Raw genomic sequence first — 20,161 nt, 5'->3', positions numbered from 1 at the left:
TATTAGAATTATGTAGCATTATGTTTGTTATACATGAAGTATTCGAATTATGTAGCTTTCTTTACTCTATTACATATATTTTTTTGTTTTCCTTGCATATTCAACAGAATTTGGTGCTTGAATTATCAAAAAAAGAATCGTTTTTACGCGATCTTTTCTTCATCGAACGACAATTGATCGAAATAAATGACGACGATCTCGTAAATGTCCAATCCATCAACGAACGTACCTCGAACTTGACTTCTCAATATTTTACTTTGTATACAATAATACAGGATGAACAATACTTACTTTCCGATTTCTATGACCACACCAAAGTATTTGTGACGTCACTTCAGGGAATTTCGGAGTGGTTGTCCGTGGCAACCAAAACATTTGATGATATAGATGTTCGCAGCTCCGAGTCTAGTGTTGAAAAGAAGCTAGCCAGCGTTAAGGTATTTGAAAAATTTTATTATTCTCATTCCCCCCAAAAGTCTTAATATGGACTAATAAGGTTTTACATAATTTCACAGAGCATCGTATTTTATTATAGGATTTTAAATATTTAACTAAGTTATCCTTCCAAAATAACTTGTCTTATCACCCCCTCCCTGGAACGTTTCTTTAGTTCAAGGAGTCATTCGTGATGCGTTCTAAGTAAAGTTATTAACATGTACATACATAAAACTGATTAAAACAACGATTTTATAGGAGTTAGAAGATGAATTGGTCGATATAAACACAAAGTTGGACAATGCTATGGCACATAGTGTATGGTTGAAAGATCACTGTTTTGATAATGAAAAGAAAAGGTCTGACGTTGACAGGAGACTGGGAACTATTGAACAGGATGTCGATGATCTTAAGGAAAAGCTAATGGAAAAGAGTTCACAATTAGATGTTGTTTTATGCGAGAAACAAAGTTATGATTTATCGCTTGATAATTTCATGGCGTGGTGTGTTTTTATTGATAAAAGAATACGAAGTCAGGATCTTGTTTCTCTGAAATATGCTGAGATTATTATTCAACTACGCATTATACAGGTAAATAATCAAGTGAATACATTATACAGGTAAATAATCAAGTGAATACATTATACAGGTATATAATGAAGTGAATACATTATACAGGTAAATAATCAAGTGAATTCACACCAGAAATGCATTACACAGAAAAGTTATTTTTGTATTTCACTTGCTGTCAATAATTATTGTCAATCACGTCCATGTAATGAAGATGGTGTGATTCCCAAACTTGTCTGCTTTTAAAGAATCATCTTATATTTGAAATATTTTCTGTTTCTTAAAAAAGGATGTGAGAAAAGAGGCTAAACATGCAGAGCCTGTTTACGAGTATCTTCAACATTCAAGCTTTGATTATATCAACAACAAAGAACCAGGACAGAAGCGAGATATGGCAAGACATAAAGTTACCAACATCACCAAGTATTGGAAGATAATACAGAAAAAGATCGCTGACCGTACGAACAAATTGAACGAAACTGTGCCATTGGTCCGTGAATATCATGAAAGTATGACCACATTCTTGTCCTGGTTGACTACCGCTGAAAAATCACTGCAGGCGTTGGTCATTGGCAAAAAAAGTCAGCATGATTTGGCGGAACAAAGAGCTGAGATAAAAGTAAGTAGGTTACTGAAACATGTGACGTATCTAGAATTTAAGTAAATATTTTGAATCTTGGAATATCGTTATTCTAGATGATGATGGTCCATGGTTAGTGTAGCCACCGAGAAGGACTGTTAGTGTTGGTATTGACTGACTGAGGAGTCAAGATGACTACCGTCAAGACTGTCAAAATGTCAGTTAATACTAAGACGAACAGTACTTATCAGGAATGAACTAACCATTGACTGAATATACAAACATGTATTTATGAAATTTCTAAATGTCAACTATTCATTTCAAAACAAAGATCCTTTAATACTTGTTGGCGTTGTTTTAGAATAATCAATCACTGACCTTTATATTTTGTCCATTATTGAGTAGGAAAAGGACATTTTCGGAAATTTTTTTATTGCCAGCATCAAATGTGGTCATTTTTTTACTGTAGCATTTTGCTAATGAAATAAATGCCCATCGTCCTGTTGTACAACATCTTTGTGACAAAAGTGATGTCTTAGTTGAACTGTCGACAAGAAACCATGTTTGTTCAAGTCATGGTGATGAGATAGCAAGTGCCGTGAATGATATAATTTCTCGATATGAAAAAATGAAAGTGACTCTGGATGAAGCCGAAGAACACGTGAAAGAACATGAAAAGAAAGAAGAACAGTACAATGAAGTTTTGTACCCCGTTAAAGAAACTATGTCTTCAGTTAACGCTGTTTTGAATAACGAAATGCCAAATGTCACCGAACCCGAGCTGGCTAAGGAAGAAATCATTAAAATCGAGGTTTGTTGGTAACTATTGTGAAGGAATCCAATTTAAATCTTTCACGTGTTAGTCAACGAAAGTTTGTTATTTCGAAAGTATTACTACAGCTGGTTTATTGAAACATACGTAACCTTGATATTATAGAAAATAACTCTCTTTGTTTTTGTTTCATTTTACAACAGGAGGCTATACTAAATGTTGAAGCTGAGCAATGTGAAGTTGAGGCTATCGAGGAACAAGAAATAGAAATACCTCAACCGATTGTCGCTGCTAACACACAATACTCTATCGCATTGATTAACTTACAGAAGAAGAAATCAAAACTCGCCAAACGGTCTTTGCAGATGGAAATTTTCGATACAACATCAAAGGAAGTTGAAACTGCCACTAAAAATCTTACGTTAGAAGTGGAAGCACTGGAACCAGTCAGTGAAGATTGTGTTAAAGCAAAACAACTGTTGACTGAAACTATGGTTTGTGTTGATTGTGTTTGCTTTTATCTTGAAGAATACATATACGTTGTTGACTAATGTTTCTATGCTTATGTTGTATTGTATAGTTCATCAGAAACAAGCTTCATCCAATCGAGATCAAAGTTGTCGTTTTGAACCAGACGTTGTCGTGGCTTGTCGAAAGCAATCGAAATGACCCGGCAACTGTCGCCTTACTTAAACAAAAGTACAGACAGGTTGAGGAACCGGTGACTAAACTTGTTGCTAAGGTTACAAGTCGCGAGGTTCAACTGTATGATGTTGTAACGTTAGTACTGAAGGCTCAAGTGAACCTTAATGATGTTGAAGAGAAATTAGACAAGTTTGAGAAAACTTTTGCTGAAATTGAACCATTGTCTGCAAAGCATGATATTGCCATGGCTGTCCAACAGCAGTACGAGGTTTGTAAACAAGACAAAATATTTTAAAAACTTTCTGACCATGCTGTTAGTTGTTCGCTTAATTTTGACCTAACTGTTAGCTGTTGGCTTATTACAAAAATCGTTTCTAACTTTATTATTTCAGGGCACAAGAAAAATTTGTAGTTGCATTTATTTATTGAAGCAATTGTCTCTTTTAATACAGCCTTTTTATCGCAAAGTGAGCGACTACGACACTGTCTTCAAACACATCGTTCAGCATGTCCAGGAACAAGATGATCAAATGCCCGAAGATCGAAAAAAGCTGGATGATCTTAAATGTCGATGGAGCAACTTCCATGAAAAAGTTTTTGATCACGAGACTGTTATTGATGATGTTGTTCAATCAGCAATTACGTGTGAGGAAGCCTTGGAAGAAATTCAACCACATCTGAAGGATATTGAGGAACAACTAAACAAGATCACGTGTATTCCCATTGAACCGAAAGGACTGGCAAAACAACAAAATATTTTGAAGGTTATTCATAAAACGATGATAATAATGTGTTATTGAACGCCTGATTGAGCTCGACTTTGATATCTTATTTTAGAATGTGGAAAAGGCTGTAGAGCTCGTAACACATACATATCAAGAGTATGTTGATAGTGCGACAACTCTTATTGAAATATGTTTCACACATTCCACAACTCGTGACGTAGCTGTTGTACAAGAAATACTTGATGTAACAACAAAAAGATGGAACATGATTAAAGGACTTGCAGGAAAGAGAAAACAACAGATCGATGAAGCTCAAATGCTCGAGAAGAAATTCCAAAGTATGATATCACCACTTGAAGATAAAGTGTCGAATTGCAGAAAGTGCTACGAAAAACCACGCGATCTTGGTTCGGAAACTGAAAAGTTGGAAGAATACTCTAGAAAATTATTGGTGAGAACAAGCCTAACTATTGCAAATATCAACTTATTATCAGGTATAAAAATTTAAGATATGTTATGACAACAAAATCTCTGAACTGTTTCAGAACATCAAGAATGACCTTGTTGTGATCAAGACACAAGCATCACCGTTGAAGTCAAGATTGCAGAGTGTGAACAACACAAGCGATATTATTGATTATTGTGCTCCAATTGAACGTATTGTAAGACTGTTGAATGATACACAGTTGTTGAATGAGGATGTGCACGAGAGAATTCAATGGCTGTCTGATGTGATAAACAAGACTACTGATTATAATCATGCTTTATCTCAAATGGAGGAGTGGTTGCCGGAGGTTGAAAAGACAATTGAAAGTCTGGAACCGATCAAATCAGACCTTGATGACGTTCTCGATGAACTTAAAAAAGTTCAGGTTAGCACATTTATACTGTTCAATAAACTGAAAAACTATCTGATGTGTCATATTTGATTTGTGTGTGCGTTTGATTTTCGGTATTGCACAGGAAATCCTCCCTTCTGTTCAATCGAAGAAGCCATTAAATGAGAAGATTAGAACGACGTCCGAGTGGCTGATTGACGCAAGAAACGATGAAGAGAAAGAAGTCGGTGATGTAAAAGAGAAGAGTAATGATGTGATGAAGAGATATAACGGTGTATTGAAGGTTCTTGAGGATCGCGAGAAGAAACTTGGTGTACTTGAGAAGGAAATGAGTACATCTAAGGAACTTATTGAACCTTTGGAACAAGTCTTTTCTGAAGTGGAACAGTTGGTTGACGCCGCACCCCCCGTCTCGTTTGATGATGTCGAAGCACATCTTGAAAAGATTAAGGTGATGTTTTTATTTTGAAGCACAGGGGGGGAGAATAGCTTGACAAATTGCCATTCTAAATCCTACAGCGAGTTGGTTGTTAAAATTAGCTAATGTTATACTATACTTTTTAGGATGCCAAAGCACAGCTGGAGGAGTCAAAGCCTCAAGTATCTCAACTGCGACGGTCCAGTAAGGAAATTCTACAAGTTGTAGACAAAAATTCGCCTAGCTCCGAGACCGTACACAGCCGATTGTCTGGCGTCAAGCAACGACAGCGTCGATTGTTTGCTAAAATCCACAAGCAACAGTCTAGTATGGAGAGAGATATGAATGTCTTTAAGACTTGTCATGATCACCTAAATAACCTTGAGATCTGGTTAAATGATGTTGATACTTCTGAACTGGACAAACCAATCAGTATCGATCCTGATGGCGTACGCGAACAAATCTATAAAACTGAGGTAGTTGACGTGCAGTAAATTCTTTGACAAAAAACAACGTCCGCCCGCGTGCGTGTGTGTGTAAGCTCAAACATCTCATTTTGTTTCTTACTTTTGATATTTGTAGAGCACGAGAGACGAAATATATGAGCAGTTTGCTCTTCTTGAAAAAGCTAAAAATCTTGGCGAGAAAATCATTGCAACTTGCGAAGAGGACACATCCATTAAAGACGATGTCAGCAATAAAGTAAATAAATATGATGTGAAGTTGAAAGAATTGACAAAGAAAGTGAACGATAGGCTCGTTGAGCTAAAACAAGCTTTACTGGAAAGGCAAGAATTCCGAGAAGCATTTGATGATGTTAAAGATTGGCTAATAAGCACAGGTGACGTACTTGCATTGCAAGGATCTGTGTCTGTGAAATATGATGTCATTCTTGAGCAGAAGGCAAAACAGTGGGTAAGTTATCAATTCCTGCGTTGAAAATTAACACAAAAGTACAGCAAAGGTTATGTTTGTTTTTGTCGAGGTTGTCACCTTTGACTCACATATCGATGACATTATTCTTTGCAGCCAATTGTAGACGACCTCGTGCACCACCAACCTGCATTTGATCACGTGATGCAAAAAGGGGAGAAGCTCCTGGAAACGAGAGCACCTGGGAAAGAGAAAAAGGTCCTTCGTAGGAGATTGGATGATCTCAATACACGATGGCATGATATGAAGGAAAAATGCACGACACGCAAAGATCAGATTGAAAAGGTTCTTGGACTAGTTGACAATTACAATAACATCAGTGCTGTGTTCGTTTCGTGGCTTAATGAGACCGAAAAGAGACTGGAAACTGATCTTGAACACGTCGACGATGAAGATATTATAGAAAAACATCAAGATTTACTCGAGGTTAGAAAATCATCCCAATGGTAGATACATTTGTCTTGAGATTTAATTTAGTTAAATTGTGAAATAACGCATTTCCAGGAACTGTCTGCGAACATCGAGCAGCACAAACCTGACCATGACTGCATGAATAGTGCTGCTGAGAAACTGATAGAAGTTGGCAAAGATATTGGTTTGGAAGAAGAAATAAAAACACTTGAAAAGGAGGTTGAGTTGATGAATGAACGTTGGAGAAACCTTAATCGTAATGTTTCCGAGAGACTTCATCGTGTCGTTGTGGCTGAGGGTGAGATGGACGAGTTCCAAGAATGCGTCAAAACACTGCAGATAGGTGTAGATGACATCATCACTTCCATGAAGGATGCTCTTGTGTTTGATATGCCCGAAGAAGATGATGTTCAGATAAAAGATATTAAAATATCTGGCAAACTAACCAAGGATGGCGACGTCAGCGCAGATTTAAAAATCTTAAATGTAAGTTTTTAACGAATAACTTTTGAGATTTTGCGTAGTACAATTACAATCAGTATATAGATATAGGTTGTAGACGGGAAAATTTTCATAGTTAAGAATTTTCTTGCGTAAAACAGACGAGATCTAGATTGGAAGACGTGTTGCTGTAATCAGAGGCGAAACTAGAACGTTAATTTGGGGTGTATATATTCATATATTCAGCTCTGCCCTGCTGATTTCTTTTGTTTGCGATGTTAATTTCAAAAGAAGTCAGCAGGGCAGAGCTGAATATATGAATATTTACCCCCCCAATTAACGTTCTAGTTTCGCCTCTGGCTGTAATGGAACATCTTAATACCATCATACGGATTATTTTCATGCTCAAGTCAGCTTCTAGCTTGTTTAGCTACGACGATTAACTTTCACTAGAGTTAACTTCCACCAATTATATATGAGGATATTTTTCTATTGATCGTAACGGTAAAAGTAACTTGTCAACTGGTTCATTTCAGAGTTCCCTCGAGAAGGTGCACGATTTATCACCTGTTTTGGAAAGATTGAACGAGCTTGGTGAATCATTACTTGAAAAAACGGATGCTTTTGATGTAAGAGGACAGATGGTTGACAAGAATGAAAATGTTCAAGCACTGAAGAAGTTGCTTGCTGATGGTCAACAAGCGATGGACGAAATTGCAAAGCGCACAGATGACTTGAGTCAGAAAAAAACGGAAGTTGAAAAGAAATTAACGAAACTTCAAGGGAAATTACAAGAATTGCAACCCATTAACACACGTCCTGCTGCTGTGAAAAGGCAAATACAAGAAGCTGAACAGATCTCGAAGGAAGTTGATGAGGTTGTTGAAGCTCTTTCATCTGTTCAAGATGCCAATGAATGGTTGTTTGATAACACTGAAGTGGAATCTCAGGTTTGTTGCAATTATTATCTACCATAAAGTTGCAATTATTTTCTATTTTGATTCTTCTATTTTGATTCTTCATTTGATTGAAAAGAAACATTTTTTATGTATTCAGTTGAAAGAGGGAATGATGAATGACGTTGAAAGTTTGAAGAAACCAGTAGCTGAGGTACAAGAGGAACTAAAGAATCGTGAAAATGATTTATCAACAGCATTAACATCAAGTCAAGAATTTGAAAAGACGTCAAAAGATCTTTTGTCGTGGTTAGCAGCCACAGAGGAAGAACTAGGAAAACAGAAAACTTTGTCCGCCGTATATGAAACGGTGAAGGCACAACAACAGAGCCATAAGGTAACCATCTTGAATTGAACTAATATGCCGTATTCCGTGCCCGATTATCTTTCAGTTTTGTTGCCCCCGATTGGGCACTACTTTTTACACGATATATAAGTAGGATGTATCATAGAAAGTGTAAATTCACTTCAAAAATCCGCAGTTTTTGAGTATGTCACCATTGAAAAAATTCATTAATTTGATGTCTTTCGCAATCGATCGACGCCATTTTGATTACGTAACTCTCAGGCATAGACTGTAATAAACCAGTAAACTGTAATAAACATAGATTGCTGACGCATATACAAGTTATCAAGCGGGCAAAATATAATTTGTATAACGAAAATGAAGTTTTCCTCATTTTTAGTGATGTTTTTACATTATTTTACATCCATGATATTTCAGCGAATGACGGATGCCGTTCGAAAACAAGAGCCAGTATTTCTGAAAGTAATAAAGGACAACAAACACGTGATTCAAGAATTGAATGATTGCCCAGAACGAGAAACCACCGAGAAAGAAACGGCTGAATTTGAAAAGAGATGGAATAAAATCATTGCTTACGCTAAAACAAGAGAAGAAGAACTTATCCGGACAGTACCTTTAGCTAAAGGATGTCAAACTAATGTACAAATACTTCAATCAAAGCTTGATGATCTTGAAAAGAAGGTAGAGTCATTCCCCGACTTGGTCGTCGACTCGGACACACTCGAGAAACAGGCGAAGGAAGCCGTGATCTTACGAAGCGACGCCGATGAATTGAAAGGGATGAATGAAGAAATGGGCAAGAGTTGCGATGCTTTGATCAGTAAGCCGCTGGCTGATCTTACCGTAGTTGCAGCCGAGGTTGATAACTTAAAAACTCGTTATGCAACGATACTGGATAAGATTTCCAATTGGCAGTGTAAGGTAAATGCAGTCAAGGAACAGGTAATTCAATACAATGAAGCCAAGAAACCAGTAGAAGAGATGATCAATGATGTTAAAGACAATATTCCAGTTCAAGATTCACCTGTGCGTGATTTGGAGAGTTTAAAGTCCGAAGTTAAGAATCTAGAGAAGTCTATTGTAGATTTGGACGCTAGTAAACCTCAGAAGGAGAAGCTGGATAAGATTGGTCAAGGTATTATTGAAGAATTTGGTGATGAAATGGCAAATGTTGCCCCGTTGAAGAAAGGTAAATGATTATGGGTTTTTTTCAGTGATCTGGTGTAATTTGTTTCTTTGTTACTGTGTTCATGCACGGCTTTTTATTTTAAGAATTGACGAGCATCGATGAGCACTTCACTGGTGCACGGGAGAAAGCCGTATTTAGAAAGATCTTCTTGGAGTCCCAACTAAAACGTTTTGAAGTTTATGAAATAAATACTTCAGAGGTTGAAGTGTGGATTACACAGACCATTTTGAATTTGGATGAACTAGAAGCTATAACCACACTTCCAGAAAAACTTGCAAAACAACTGAGCGAAGCAGAAAGGTTTCAAAATGAGACTGCAGAGAAAAAACAAGCCTTGGAGACGGCACTTGAAGCTGGTATGTGGTTGGCTGAGAACACGAATGACGTGGAATGGAAGAATAGCATTGTGGGAAGGATGACGAAGACACGCACTAACTTTGATCGTGTAGCAAAACGCATCGATGATCGCTTTGATCGCCTAAAAGTTGCCGAATTAAAATCCAAAGATGTTCAAGTTGGTTTGGAAGAATTTAACGAAAAATTACGAAAGTTGGAAGTAGAATTTGCAAGTCAAGCTCCGGTTTCTGCTGTGAAATCGACCCTGGATAAACAGAAACAATACACAGATGTAAGTGCATTTTGTTCTATAGATAATCTATTACACTAATTCGATTATCTCGAGAATTACGGATCACCGTGAGAGGAGATTAACTTGCTTTAACTAAATTGGGATAAATTAGTAAATAAAAAACTTCACTTATTTCTATTTTCTTCTCTAGGTAATTGATGAAGATCTTTCTCAAGTTGAACCCGTCTTTGAAAGTCTAGTGACTCTTGTTCAGTCGTTACTTGAGTCATCCGAACCGAGCGAGGAGAGCAAGGCACTGGAACACAGCATTGATGACGTAAAGATACGTTGGTATTGTCTCCGTGAAAAAGTACCCGAAAGAGAGGAACAAATTCTTCGTGTATTACCGCTGGTAAGAAAATTCACCAACTCAGCAGAATCCTTTACTGCTTGGCTAGAAGTGATGGAAAAACGAGCTGAAGAACTGGAACCGACTTCCTTAAATAAAGATGACGTCACTCGTAAGTGTAATGAGTTGAAGACCTTGAATGATGATGTCATCGCTCGGGAGCCCGAATTACGTAATACAGAGAACATTGCGAAGGATTTGATGGAAACGGCATCTGCTGATGAATTGATAGTGAAAGCTCAAATTGATGATTTGTCCGACCGTTTTAATAGTTTAAAGAGAGACCTGGGCACAAGACTTCAGAAACACAATACACTTCAAATTGCTTTGAAAGAATTTGAGAACAATTTAGAAATTATTGAAAGAATACGAGATGAAGCTGAAGAGTTGTCTAATGTTAAAGTTCTTATGGCCTCTCCTGTAGAAGACTTGTTGGACCAACTACGGGAGACTAAGGTACAGTGTGTTGTCGGTCGTTGATAGAAAGGCCTGCAATGACTTTGGGGATTATCGGCCAGCGGTCGGGATAAACACTATGGCTAATTCTTTATGTTAGAAAAGTAAAAACATCGTGCTATAATTTTATAGACAATTTCACCTCGTTTTCACCACACGGCAAATTTTCCTCGCTAAACCCGCTGATATGTTAGAGATTTTAAAAGCCTTTTGTATTTTATTGTTTCCTCTCGGTTAAAGTACGTTTCCGAAAAGTCTTTAATAAAAAATTTCAGAACTTCACAAATTTTGAAAACTGCCACATTTCAATAGTGAACCATCAAATACTTATCCTTTTGTAGGATAAAGACGATATGTTGCATCGTTGCTGTTGTTAAATCCCATTTTTTCTTGTTTTCCCTCATAATAGGTTATGTTGAGTGTCGTGGAGCACATAGAACCTAACGTCCCTAAAGTTGTGAATGAAGGAAATGAAATATTGCTGTTGGGTGATTTTCTTAACGAGTCAGCATTTCGCGAAAACATCTCAAACCTACCACGGAGTGTCGCAGAGGCAAAACGGAAACTGAAAGAGAAAAAGATCATGTTGGAAGAAGCAGTTGATAAGTTCCGGGAGTTTGATGAAATAGCAAGTCAATTGAAAAAATGGATCGCGACTGAAGAACCTGTTCTCTCTGAAAGTATAAAAACGACAAACCCTGTTGTTATTGAGAAACGTTTGAAGCAAGTTGAGGTAATAATTGTTTTGTTTAACAAAAATGATTTCGTTTAGATATTGCTCATATCATTTTGTGATGTCAGTAACTTCATTTGAACATACTTCTTCCACATACTAAGTAATGCTAACATTATACAAACGTCTCGAACTATCTTTGATTTTCAGATTCTTCGTGTTGAGGCGGCAGATTGCAAAAAAGATCTAGAAAAGTTGGACACTCTTGGAGAATGGCTGATAAATCATGCAACTAATGAACCAAGCATTGCTGCTAATGTTGAAGTGCAAAAGGCTGAACTTACTGAACAAATAAATGCTCAACAAGAAAAGATTGACAAGAAATACCTCGGATTTCAAGATCTTCTCCTGCACGGGCAGGAATTTGACGATAATTGCAAAGATTTAAACGGAAAACTGGATGACCTTGAAAGGAAGATTGCTACATTGCGTCCCGTTTCGCTCATCTATGATACTCTCAAGTTACAAAAGATAGATGGTGACAGTTTGAAGGATAACATTATGAAATACGAACCAGTTTATACGAAAGTTGTAGAAGAGGGCGAAAAGATGATTGAAGATATGGAACCTGGAGAAGAGAAAGATTTGTTTGTTGAAAACTTGTCAACAATCAAGTCAAGGTTGGGAACTATAAACTTGGCTGTATATAAATTTTTTGATTTTCATCTAGTTTAATTTTTTTAAATATTTCAGGTGGAGAAATGTAAATGAAAAATGCAGTGACTACGACAAGGATATTCAAAAGACATTACCATTGGCCCAAAAATATAATGAAGCTTCAATACCTTTCCTTGATTGGTTAACCGCAATCAATACGAGATTTGATTTGTTAAGTCTTGCTCCTTTAAAGCACGAACGCATTCAAAATACCCAAAAAGAACTGGAAACCATTCAAAATGAAATCAATTCTCAAGCTCGTAATTACGCTTCTGTACAAGAGTTGGGTAAGGAACTTGTAAATACGTCACAACAGGATAGTAACGTTATTGAAGTCGAACTTGATAGCGTGAAGAAACGTTGGCAGACTTTACTAAACAACGTGCAAAACGCTTGTGATCAACTAAAGAGACAAGAGAATAAATTGGAAGACTTTGAAGATGGAGTAAATATAATGGAGGAGGTCTTCAATCCTTGTGAAGCCATGTTATCTGAGAGAAAACCCTTTGGGTTGAGTGAAGAAGCCAGGAAACAAGAGATAAATAAAATAGACCAATTTTTAACGACCATTGTGGAAAGGAAACCAGTTCTAGAGAAGATTCCAAACATCTACGAAGACCTTGCCACAATGTGCTTCGAGGATGATCCTGAAGCGGCTATCATGAAAGAAAGCGTTGATAACATCAATAAAAAGAATTCTGAAATTCCGAAGAAACTACAAGAACTGAAAGAAACTTTGATGCAAGAAAATGTATACCTGGCCAAGCTTGACGCGATTGAAAGGTAAGAAACTTCTTTACTTATTTGTCATTTCGTAGAATTTTTACAGCAATCCTTAGTATAATCCTGGATCACCATTTGTTTGTTGTTTTAGTAATCTCGAGTCTGCTGTTTCGAAAGATTCGAAGAAGTTTGACGAGCAAAATCCCGTAAGCACAAAGCCTGAAATGATTAAAGATCAAATCACTGAGAATAAGCTTTTTGCCACAAATGTTCAACAATATCACGCAGAGTTGAATGATCTTGAAGATTGTACCGAATGGTTAGTCGGGAACCTGCCAAGCAATCCAGATGACATCCGTGAAATTCACGAACGTTTGGCCAAGGCACGTGAACCAGTGAAGAAATTGGCTGCACAAGTTGATCTGCGCCAGAACCAACTGGAGACCGCTGCCCTACAATCTCAGCAGTTTGCAGACTACTTCGACGACTACAATCTTAAACTTGCAGGCATTGAAGATGAATTGGCAGGCTTGCTGCCAGTTTCGGCGGTTTATTTGACTTGTACTAGTCAACTTGAGGATGTGGAGTGTTTAGAGAAAAATGTCAATCTACAGGAAGAAATGGTGGAGAAAGTTTTATTGGCTGGGCAAAAAATGATGGATAGTCTTTCGGAAGGAGATGAGAAGAGGGAGTTGGAGGAAAATCTATCAGGTCTTGGTAAACGTTGGAATGATTTGAACGAAAAAGTTCACGAACGAAAGTTTGTTATCTGTAAAGTCCTTCCATTGGCTAAAGATTTCGACAAAGATTCGAGCAATATGTTGGAATGGCTAATCAAAACAGAAAGTCGTGTTGAAGATTTCACTTTTGAATCATTGGACTGTAAGAATGTTGAACTGGGACTCAAAGCATTTGCAATCTTAATCAATGAATTACGCTCTAAGAAGACAGAAATTACGAAACTTGAGGAAGAATGTAAGGATCTAAGCGATGTGTGCGAGACGGATGAAGATATAATTGAATCTACTACAGTTCTTCAAATGAAGCGATATAATGACTTGATAATGGAGGCCAGAAAGAAAAATGACACTTTAAATAAGACGAAGAAACTTGTTTTAGAATTTAACGATTGCTTTGAAGATATAGATGGAATATTGAGCAAAGCAGAGTCGATGGTGAAAAACGAAACATATGTTGGAATAGACAGACATGAAGCTTTGCTTTTCCTTGAGCAAGTAGAAAGTTTTATGGATAAATTGGTCGATAGCGAGGAAAAACTAGAAACAATAACTTCAACCAGTTCGACTATCATTAATTGCGTCGACAGAACTTCAAGTGCAGCACGGTCATTGGATAAACAAGTCAATGAGATGGTTGATCGTTACTACACAGACAAAGATAATCTTTCCGAGTACTTCTTGTCGAAAGAAAGTGATACAATGATCATCGTTAAATTTTCTATGATTTATGAAACTGTTGAGGAAGGTTTACCGTTGTTACTTGAAAGCGTAGAAGCTCTATCTCCAGTCGGTACCAAAGCGAGTGTACTCACAATTCAAATACAAGAAACAGAATCTCTTCTTGAAGACGCTCAAAGATTTAACGAGAAATTGGAAGCGGTCGACGAATTTGCCGAAGACGTTCAAAATATCAACAAGAACGACCCAGAAGTGATAAAAGTTGTGCAAAACATGATTGCAGATCTTCAAATACCTTTGAATAAAGCTAGTCTCCAGTTAGATGATCGCCTTCACAAACTTCAAACCGCTTTATTAAAGTGTAATGATTATGAAGATTTGACGAAACAACACGAGGAAAAAATATCAGCATTAGATGTTGAAGTATCAACAATGCAGCCAGTTTCTGCTGTATTCGAGCAAACAAAGAAGCAAAGCGAGGAAGCTGAACGGGTTCTTGGTTCTTTGAAGCTACAAGAACCTGTTTACGAGACGATTTTGGAGATTGGTCGAAATATACAAGAAGAAACGGATGATGAAGATTTGAAGGAAGAGCTTGAAGATCTAACTGCAAAATGGCAAGATGTCTTAGGGAAATCCACTTCTCGTATTCAAACTTTAAACGTTGTCTTACCTCTCGCCAAAGAATACAGCACTACTAAATCGGATTTCTTGAACTGGCTAAGTGAAATGGAACGAAGAATGGTGAACATTGAAGAAATTCCTTTGAACTTTGAAAATATTGAAAAAGTTGAAAAAAGTCGTAATGATTTGGAGGAAAATGTCGAGGATCATAAGAGTGTTTATGAAGAGTGTATTAGTAATGCAGCTAAGGTGATTGATGCAAGTGAGGATATTGTTATTGTTGACACTGAGATGAACGATATAAAACGAAGATGGAACGATCTTAAGAAAACAATTCACGCCAAAAAGCCGGCAGTTGAGAATATAAAGAATGTTTTAAAGAAACATCAAAAAGCATTGGCGGAAATTCGCAATATAAATGAAAAGATTGGAGATATTGTAAAAAGTGATGATTCATATGAGGTAGATGCCGATAAGTTGAAGAGAACGTTAGAAAAAGCTAAGGTTAGGAAATATTGTATTTGAATTTTTATATATTGTTCATTAGAAATGAATGAATTTCGTGTGACATTTTTAGGAAAACGCATCTGAGGTAGAGATTGTTAGACCAATTCTCGAAGAATTGTTGAGCTCAAGCCAGGAAGTACAGAAAGCCTTAGAGTCACGACCAGAAGCCGAACAGTTCGTAACTGAAACGGTTGATGCTACCGATGGTTTTGAACAGTCAAAAACGGCTCTCGCTGATCTCATTAAAGACCTGGAAAATTATACTGAAGTTGCTGAGAAGTTCACGAAATTGTACGATGATTTTATCGAATGGTTTCCGACTATTGAACAACGGACTTTCAAACTTCAACCAATTAGCACAGAGCCTGATATTATAGAAGAACAGAAGGCTGAAACTGAGGTATGGTTATTTACATCACAGCTTACTTTGGGCTTGCCCTTGTTTTTTGCTTTTTACTTTGCCAAACAGGTACCTGCTAATTTAACATTTCTGTTTTAATTCTACTTCTAACCTGTGATATAGTTTTATGTTGACGATTGAATCATTCCTAGACGAAATGTGACTGAAAATGTGTACTTATATGAAGTGTTACACAATAGTTCTGATTGTAATAACGATGTTTCATCATCTCAACCGTCCATCTTTCTATTGATAATTTACATTGCAAAAGTTATGTTTCCGAGGATGCGATGGAATGCATGCGTCTCCACCTCTATTGCAAAATGAAACGTTATCTGCCACATGTTATCTGTAGTAATTTTCAACTTTGGTAAAACGTTAAGTGGGAGTATTGTATAATGGATTTTTGTTGACTGTATTGATGTGGAAAATATACTATCAATTTTACAATGAAACTATCTTCTTTGCAACATGGCTTTTGCTAATTGTTCGTCGGTGCCTAAAAAAGACGCGAATATACGTCGAGATAAAGTAGTGAAGGAATTTCAGAGTTGCTTACTTAAAGCGATTCGTAGCAAGGTAGAGAATATTACCCAAATCTCCATATTTCTGCACATCCATATATCGTAAATTTTTGGAAGATACGATTTGAAGTTACAACGACACACAGTTTTTAAAGTAGTGTTTATACAGTGTCATTATGAGGCTGGAATAACAGACTTTGATGTGTTCCTTTAGACGTTGAAAGATGAAATTGAGAAGAAACAAGTGCTTGTTGACGATTTACAAGACTCTGGTCAGTGGCTCGTGGAACATTGCAAACAAGACCCAAAAGTCGTTACCGATGTTCAATCAAAGATCGCCAATGTCCGCGACAATCTTGACAAACTCTTTTCGAAAATTCAGACGAGACAGGCCCGTCTGGACAAGGTGCTATTTCAAAGCCAGGAGTTCAATCTTGGTTTCGAAATTTTCATGGAAAAGTTGTTGTTTATCGAAGAAGCTGTTACTAAGCAACGTCCAGTCTCTGCGGTGTATGAGACAGTAAAGAAGCAAATTATTGAGAACAAGGTATATCTTAGTATGGTTCATGTTATCCATAAATGTTGGAGAATGTTCTAAATACTTTAAATTGTGACATTTTAGGAAGTCAAAGAAACATTAGAACTGTACAAATCAATGTTTGATCAACTGATGACAAAAGGTCGTGATATCCTGGATACAATTGAATTCGGCACTGAACGTGAAAACCTGGAACGTAAAATAACAAACACAAAGGATCGTTGGAAGACTGCTGTAGAAAAAACGAACACTCAGGAGTGTAATTTGGAAGAGATTCGACCTTTGGCGAAAGCATATGATTCTGTAAGAAATAGGTTTGTACTGTGGTTAGAAACAACAGAGGAAGAAGTTGAGCCATTGAATGAGGTGACGCGTGCTCCTGAAGAGATTGCTAAGCAACTAGAACTTGTTACCAGGACTCTGCAAGTCATTGATGAACGTGCTCTTGATGTTAAGGAAATTTCAGAAAACGCTTCAGAGACTTTGAAATTGGCTCAAGCTGACAAATATGTCGTAGAAGGTGAAGTAGAGGATACCAATAAACGTTGGAGGATATTGGTGGATATGTTAAACACAAAGGAACAGTGGTTAGTACGACTTAAAGATGCTGTAGAGGTGCTCGAGCTTGCGCAGAAAAATTGTGAAAAGCCTTTCGAGGAAGTGAAGAAATTCATAAAGGAATGTAAACCGTCCGGTATCAGCCGTGATGAAGCAGAGAAAAAACGAGAGACGTCGAAGGAAAAGTTAGCAATGTTGGAAATCACCGAAGGAACTGTCAATAAAGTAAGTCTTTTATAATGATGAAATTTTAATCAACGTGGGATATGGTTGTAATCTTTAAACTACGTGAGGTATGGTTGTAATCTTAAACCTACGTAAGATATGGTTGTAAACTGTAATCTACGTAAGATATGGTTGTAAACTTTAATCTACGTAAGATATGGTTGTAAACTTTAATCTACGTAAGATATGGTTGTAAACTTTAATCTACGTGAGATATGGTTGTAAACTTTAATCTACGTAAGATATGGTTGTAATTTTAAACATGCGTAAGGTATGGTTGTAAACTTCAATCTACGTAAGATATGGTTGTAATCTTAACCTTGTCTTTTTTTAAGGTTAAACGTGCGAGTGACGACGTTGTGCAGCATCTGGGAAACGATTGTGATGATAGTGTTGTAATTGAGAACGAAGCTGCTCAAACAGAGAAAACATACAATGATTTAAAACGTCAGTTGAGCGACATCGTTGAAAATTCTGATAAAGAACTTTGTCAAATAGATTTGTTTCTCAATTCTCTATCTCAACTGGCTGACTGGGCTGATGAAGCTAAAAATACTCGTGCCCTTAGAGAATCTGTTGCCAGCAGACCTGAGATCATACGTAAACAACTAGATGGCATTGAGGTATTGCAATTGATAAATAATGAAGCACGTTGACATGTATTACTAAAAATTTTTTATGTTTTTATAAAAGAAACTTCAAGATGAAATTAAAGACAAGAATTTTATCGTGAAGAGCGCAAAGGATGCCGGTCAATGGTTGATTGATGATTCATCTCAGGCTCCTGACGTTGTGCGTGATGTCCACGAGAAACTAGCGAGTGTTTCCACGCAACTTGAAGTGTTGAAGGCTGGTGTAAATGATCGTGAGGTTCGATTAAAATATGCTTTGATGCAAACTGAAGAATTTGATGACGTGTTGAAAGAGTTTGAAGACAGAATGAAGGGTATTTCTGATGCCACAGCAAAAGGTGAAAATCAACTTTCTCAGCTTTCTCATACACGAAGACTGTCTTCAAATTAATGATCACACACTGCAATATAATTTTAACTTAATCTTTTTCAGATGATCCGATTTCCAAATTAATGATCACACACTGCAATATAATTTTAACTTAATCTTTTTCAGATGATCCGATTTCCAAATTAATGATCACACACTGCAATATAATTTTAACTTAATCTTTTTCAGATGATCCGATTTCCAAATTAATGATCACACACTGCAATATAATTTAACTTAATCTTTTACAGATGTTCCGATTTCCAAATTAATGATCACACACTGCAATATAATTTTAACTTAATCTTTTTCAGATGATCCGATTTCCAAATTAATGATCACACACTGCAATATAATTTTAACTTAATCTTTCACAGATGTTCCGATTTCCAAATTAATGATCATACACTGCAATATAATTTTAACTTAATCTTTTTCAGATGATCCGATTTCCAAATTAATGATCACACACTGCAATATAATTTTAACTTAATCTTTTACAGATGATCCGATTTCTGCTCTTTATGATACAGTGAAGGATCAGAAAGTACGAATGGAGAACTTAGTTGATGAGATTGAACAACAAGGAGCACTTTATAGTAGACTGAGTAAATGTGGGACAAAGGTTGTTCAAAACCTTGACGAAGACTCCGATAAAGAAGAACTATTAAAACGTCTTGACGATATTAATAATGGATTAAAAGAAGTCAAAGAGCAAGTTGAGAAAAGAAAGAAGAAGATCAATGAGGTTTACCCTCTTGCATTGGACTTTAAAACAAATGTTGATGATTTTACTCCATGGCTTGTGAACACCGAGAGAATTGTAAAAGAAATTAAACCTGGAAGTGTAAAGAAAGCTGACGCTAATACTGAGTTGAACAAACTCAAGGTATGAGCTGCTGCTGCTTATTGTTTATAAATGGCTATGTTGATGTCACTATGTTATGTTGAACTTAGAATGATTAAGAAGTATATTATACTAAATGGCTGTTTTCTAATCAATATTTTATTTAGGAACTCAAGGAAAACATCACGTCACACAAATCTCAACGAGATGTTTTGATATCGCTTTGCAAAAGTCTCGATGATACAGTTGAAGCTGATCAAGCTGTTATAGCGAAAGAAGCCGAACATTTGGCGAAAAGATACGATGATTTGGTCGTTAATATTGACGAGAAGGAAGAAAAATTAAGTCGTTTAATTTCAAAGTCTGAAAAATATCACGCTACTCTTGCTCCTGTTGAAGAACTTCTAACCAAAGTCGAACAGGCTGTTAATGAAACCTCTCCGTTCGGAGATGACGTGGAGCAAGCAGAAGGGGAACTGGAAATAGTTAAGGTATTGTTTCTTAATCTTGTTAATTAACCTATGATGAAAAATACTCGTTTTACGGAGTAAATATTTTGATATTTAATATTGTAAATATACAGCGTTTAATATTGTAAATATTATAAAGCGTTTGGTTGATTAAACAGCACTGAGATAACTCTCTTTCAGTAGATGGGTTTTTAGTAGAGTTAAGGTTTCAATTTTTCAGCCATAGTATTTTGGTACTTTTACTAAATGTTTCATTCCCATCACTGTTCTTCAACAGAAAT

The 20,161-nt window shown here is 36.6% G+C and overlaps 1 protein-coding gene across 1 annotated transcript in view; it reads left to right on the top strand.

Moving 5' to 3' along the window:
- LOC124451674 (microtubule-actin cross-linking factor 1-like) overlaps positions 1–20,161 on the top strand; it is a 42,681-nt gene that overhangs the window by 1,286 nt on the left and 21,234 nt on the right. The window contains exons 3-32 of the mRNA XM_047002273.1: positions 108–437; positions 694–1,026; positions 1,295–1,624; positions 2,055–2,396; positions 2,561–2,851; positions 2,938–3,270; positions 3,455–3,766; positions 3,840–4,178; positions 4,273–4,599; positions 4,691–5,017; positions 5,131–5,460; positions 5,567–5,899; positions 6,014–6,343; positions 6,422–6,814; positions 7,306–7,719; positions 7,826–8,062; positions 8,450–9,221; positions 9,305–9,849; positions 10,001–10,654; positions 11,064–11,387; positions 11,538–12,007; positions 12,081–12,827; positions 12,919–15,313; positions 15,387–15,716; positions 16,455–16,787; positions 16,863–17,561; positions 17,897–18,184; positions 18,255–18,531; positions 19,067–19,452; positions 19,578–19,901. Coding sequence (XP_046858229.1) covers positions 108–437; positions 694–1,026; positions 1,295–1,624; positions 2,055–2,396; positions 2,561–2,851; positions 2,938–3,270; positions 3,455–3,766; positions 3,840–4,178; positions 4,273–4,599; positions 4,691–5,017; positions 5,131–5,460; positions 5,567–5,899; positions 6,014–6,343; positions 6,422–6,814; positions 7,306–7,719; positions 7,826–8,062; positions 8,450–9,221; positions 9,305–9,849; positions 10,001–10,654; positions 11,064–11,387; positions 11,538–12,007; positions 12,081–12,827; positions 12,919–15,313; positions 15,387–15,716; positions 16,455–16,787; positions 16,863–17,561; positions 17,897–18,184; positions 18,255–18,531; positions 19,067–19,452; positions 19,578–19,901 — 13,845 coding nt within the window. The remainder of the gene's footprint in view (positions 1–107; positions 438–693; positions 1,027–1,294; positions 1,625–2,054; positions 2,397–2,560; positions 2,852–2,937; positions 3,271–3,454; positions 3,767–3,839; positions 4,179–4,272; positions 4,600–4,690; positions 5,018–5,130; positions 5,461–5,566; positions 5,900–6,013; positions 6,344–6,421; positions 6,815–7,305; positions 7,720–7,825; positions 8,063–8,449; positions 9,222–9,304; positions 9,850–10,000; positions 10,655–11,063; positions 11,388–11,537; positions 12,008–12,080; positions 12,828–12,918; positions 15,314–15,386; positions 15,717–16,454; positions 16,788–16,862; positions 17,562–17,896; positions 18,185–18,254; positions 18,532–19,066; positions 19,453–19,577; positions 19,902–20,161) is intronic.

The sequence above is a fragment of the Xenia sp. Carnegie-2017 genome, unplaced genomic scaffold (genome assembly GCF_021976095.1).
Source record: "Xenia sp. Carnegie-2017 unplaced genomic scaffold, XeniaSp_v1 HiC_scaffold_24, whole genome shotgun sequence".
NCBI lineage: Eukaryota > Metazoa > Cnidaria > Anthozoa > Malacalcyonacea > Xeniidae > Xenia > Xenia sp. Carnegie-2017.
This window is presented reverse-complemented; position numbering and strand designations above follow the sequence as displayed.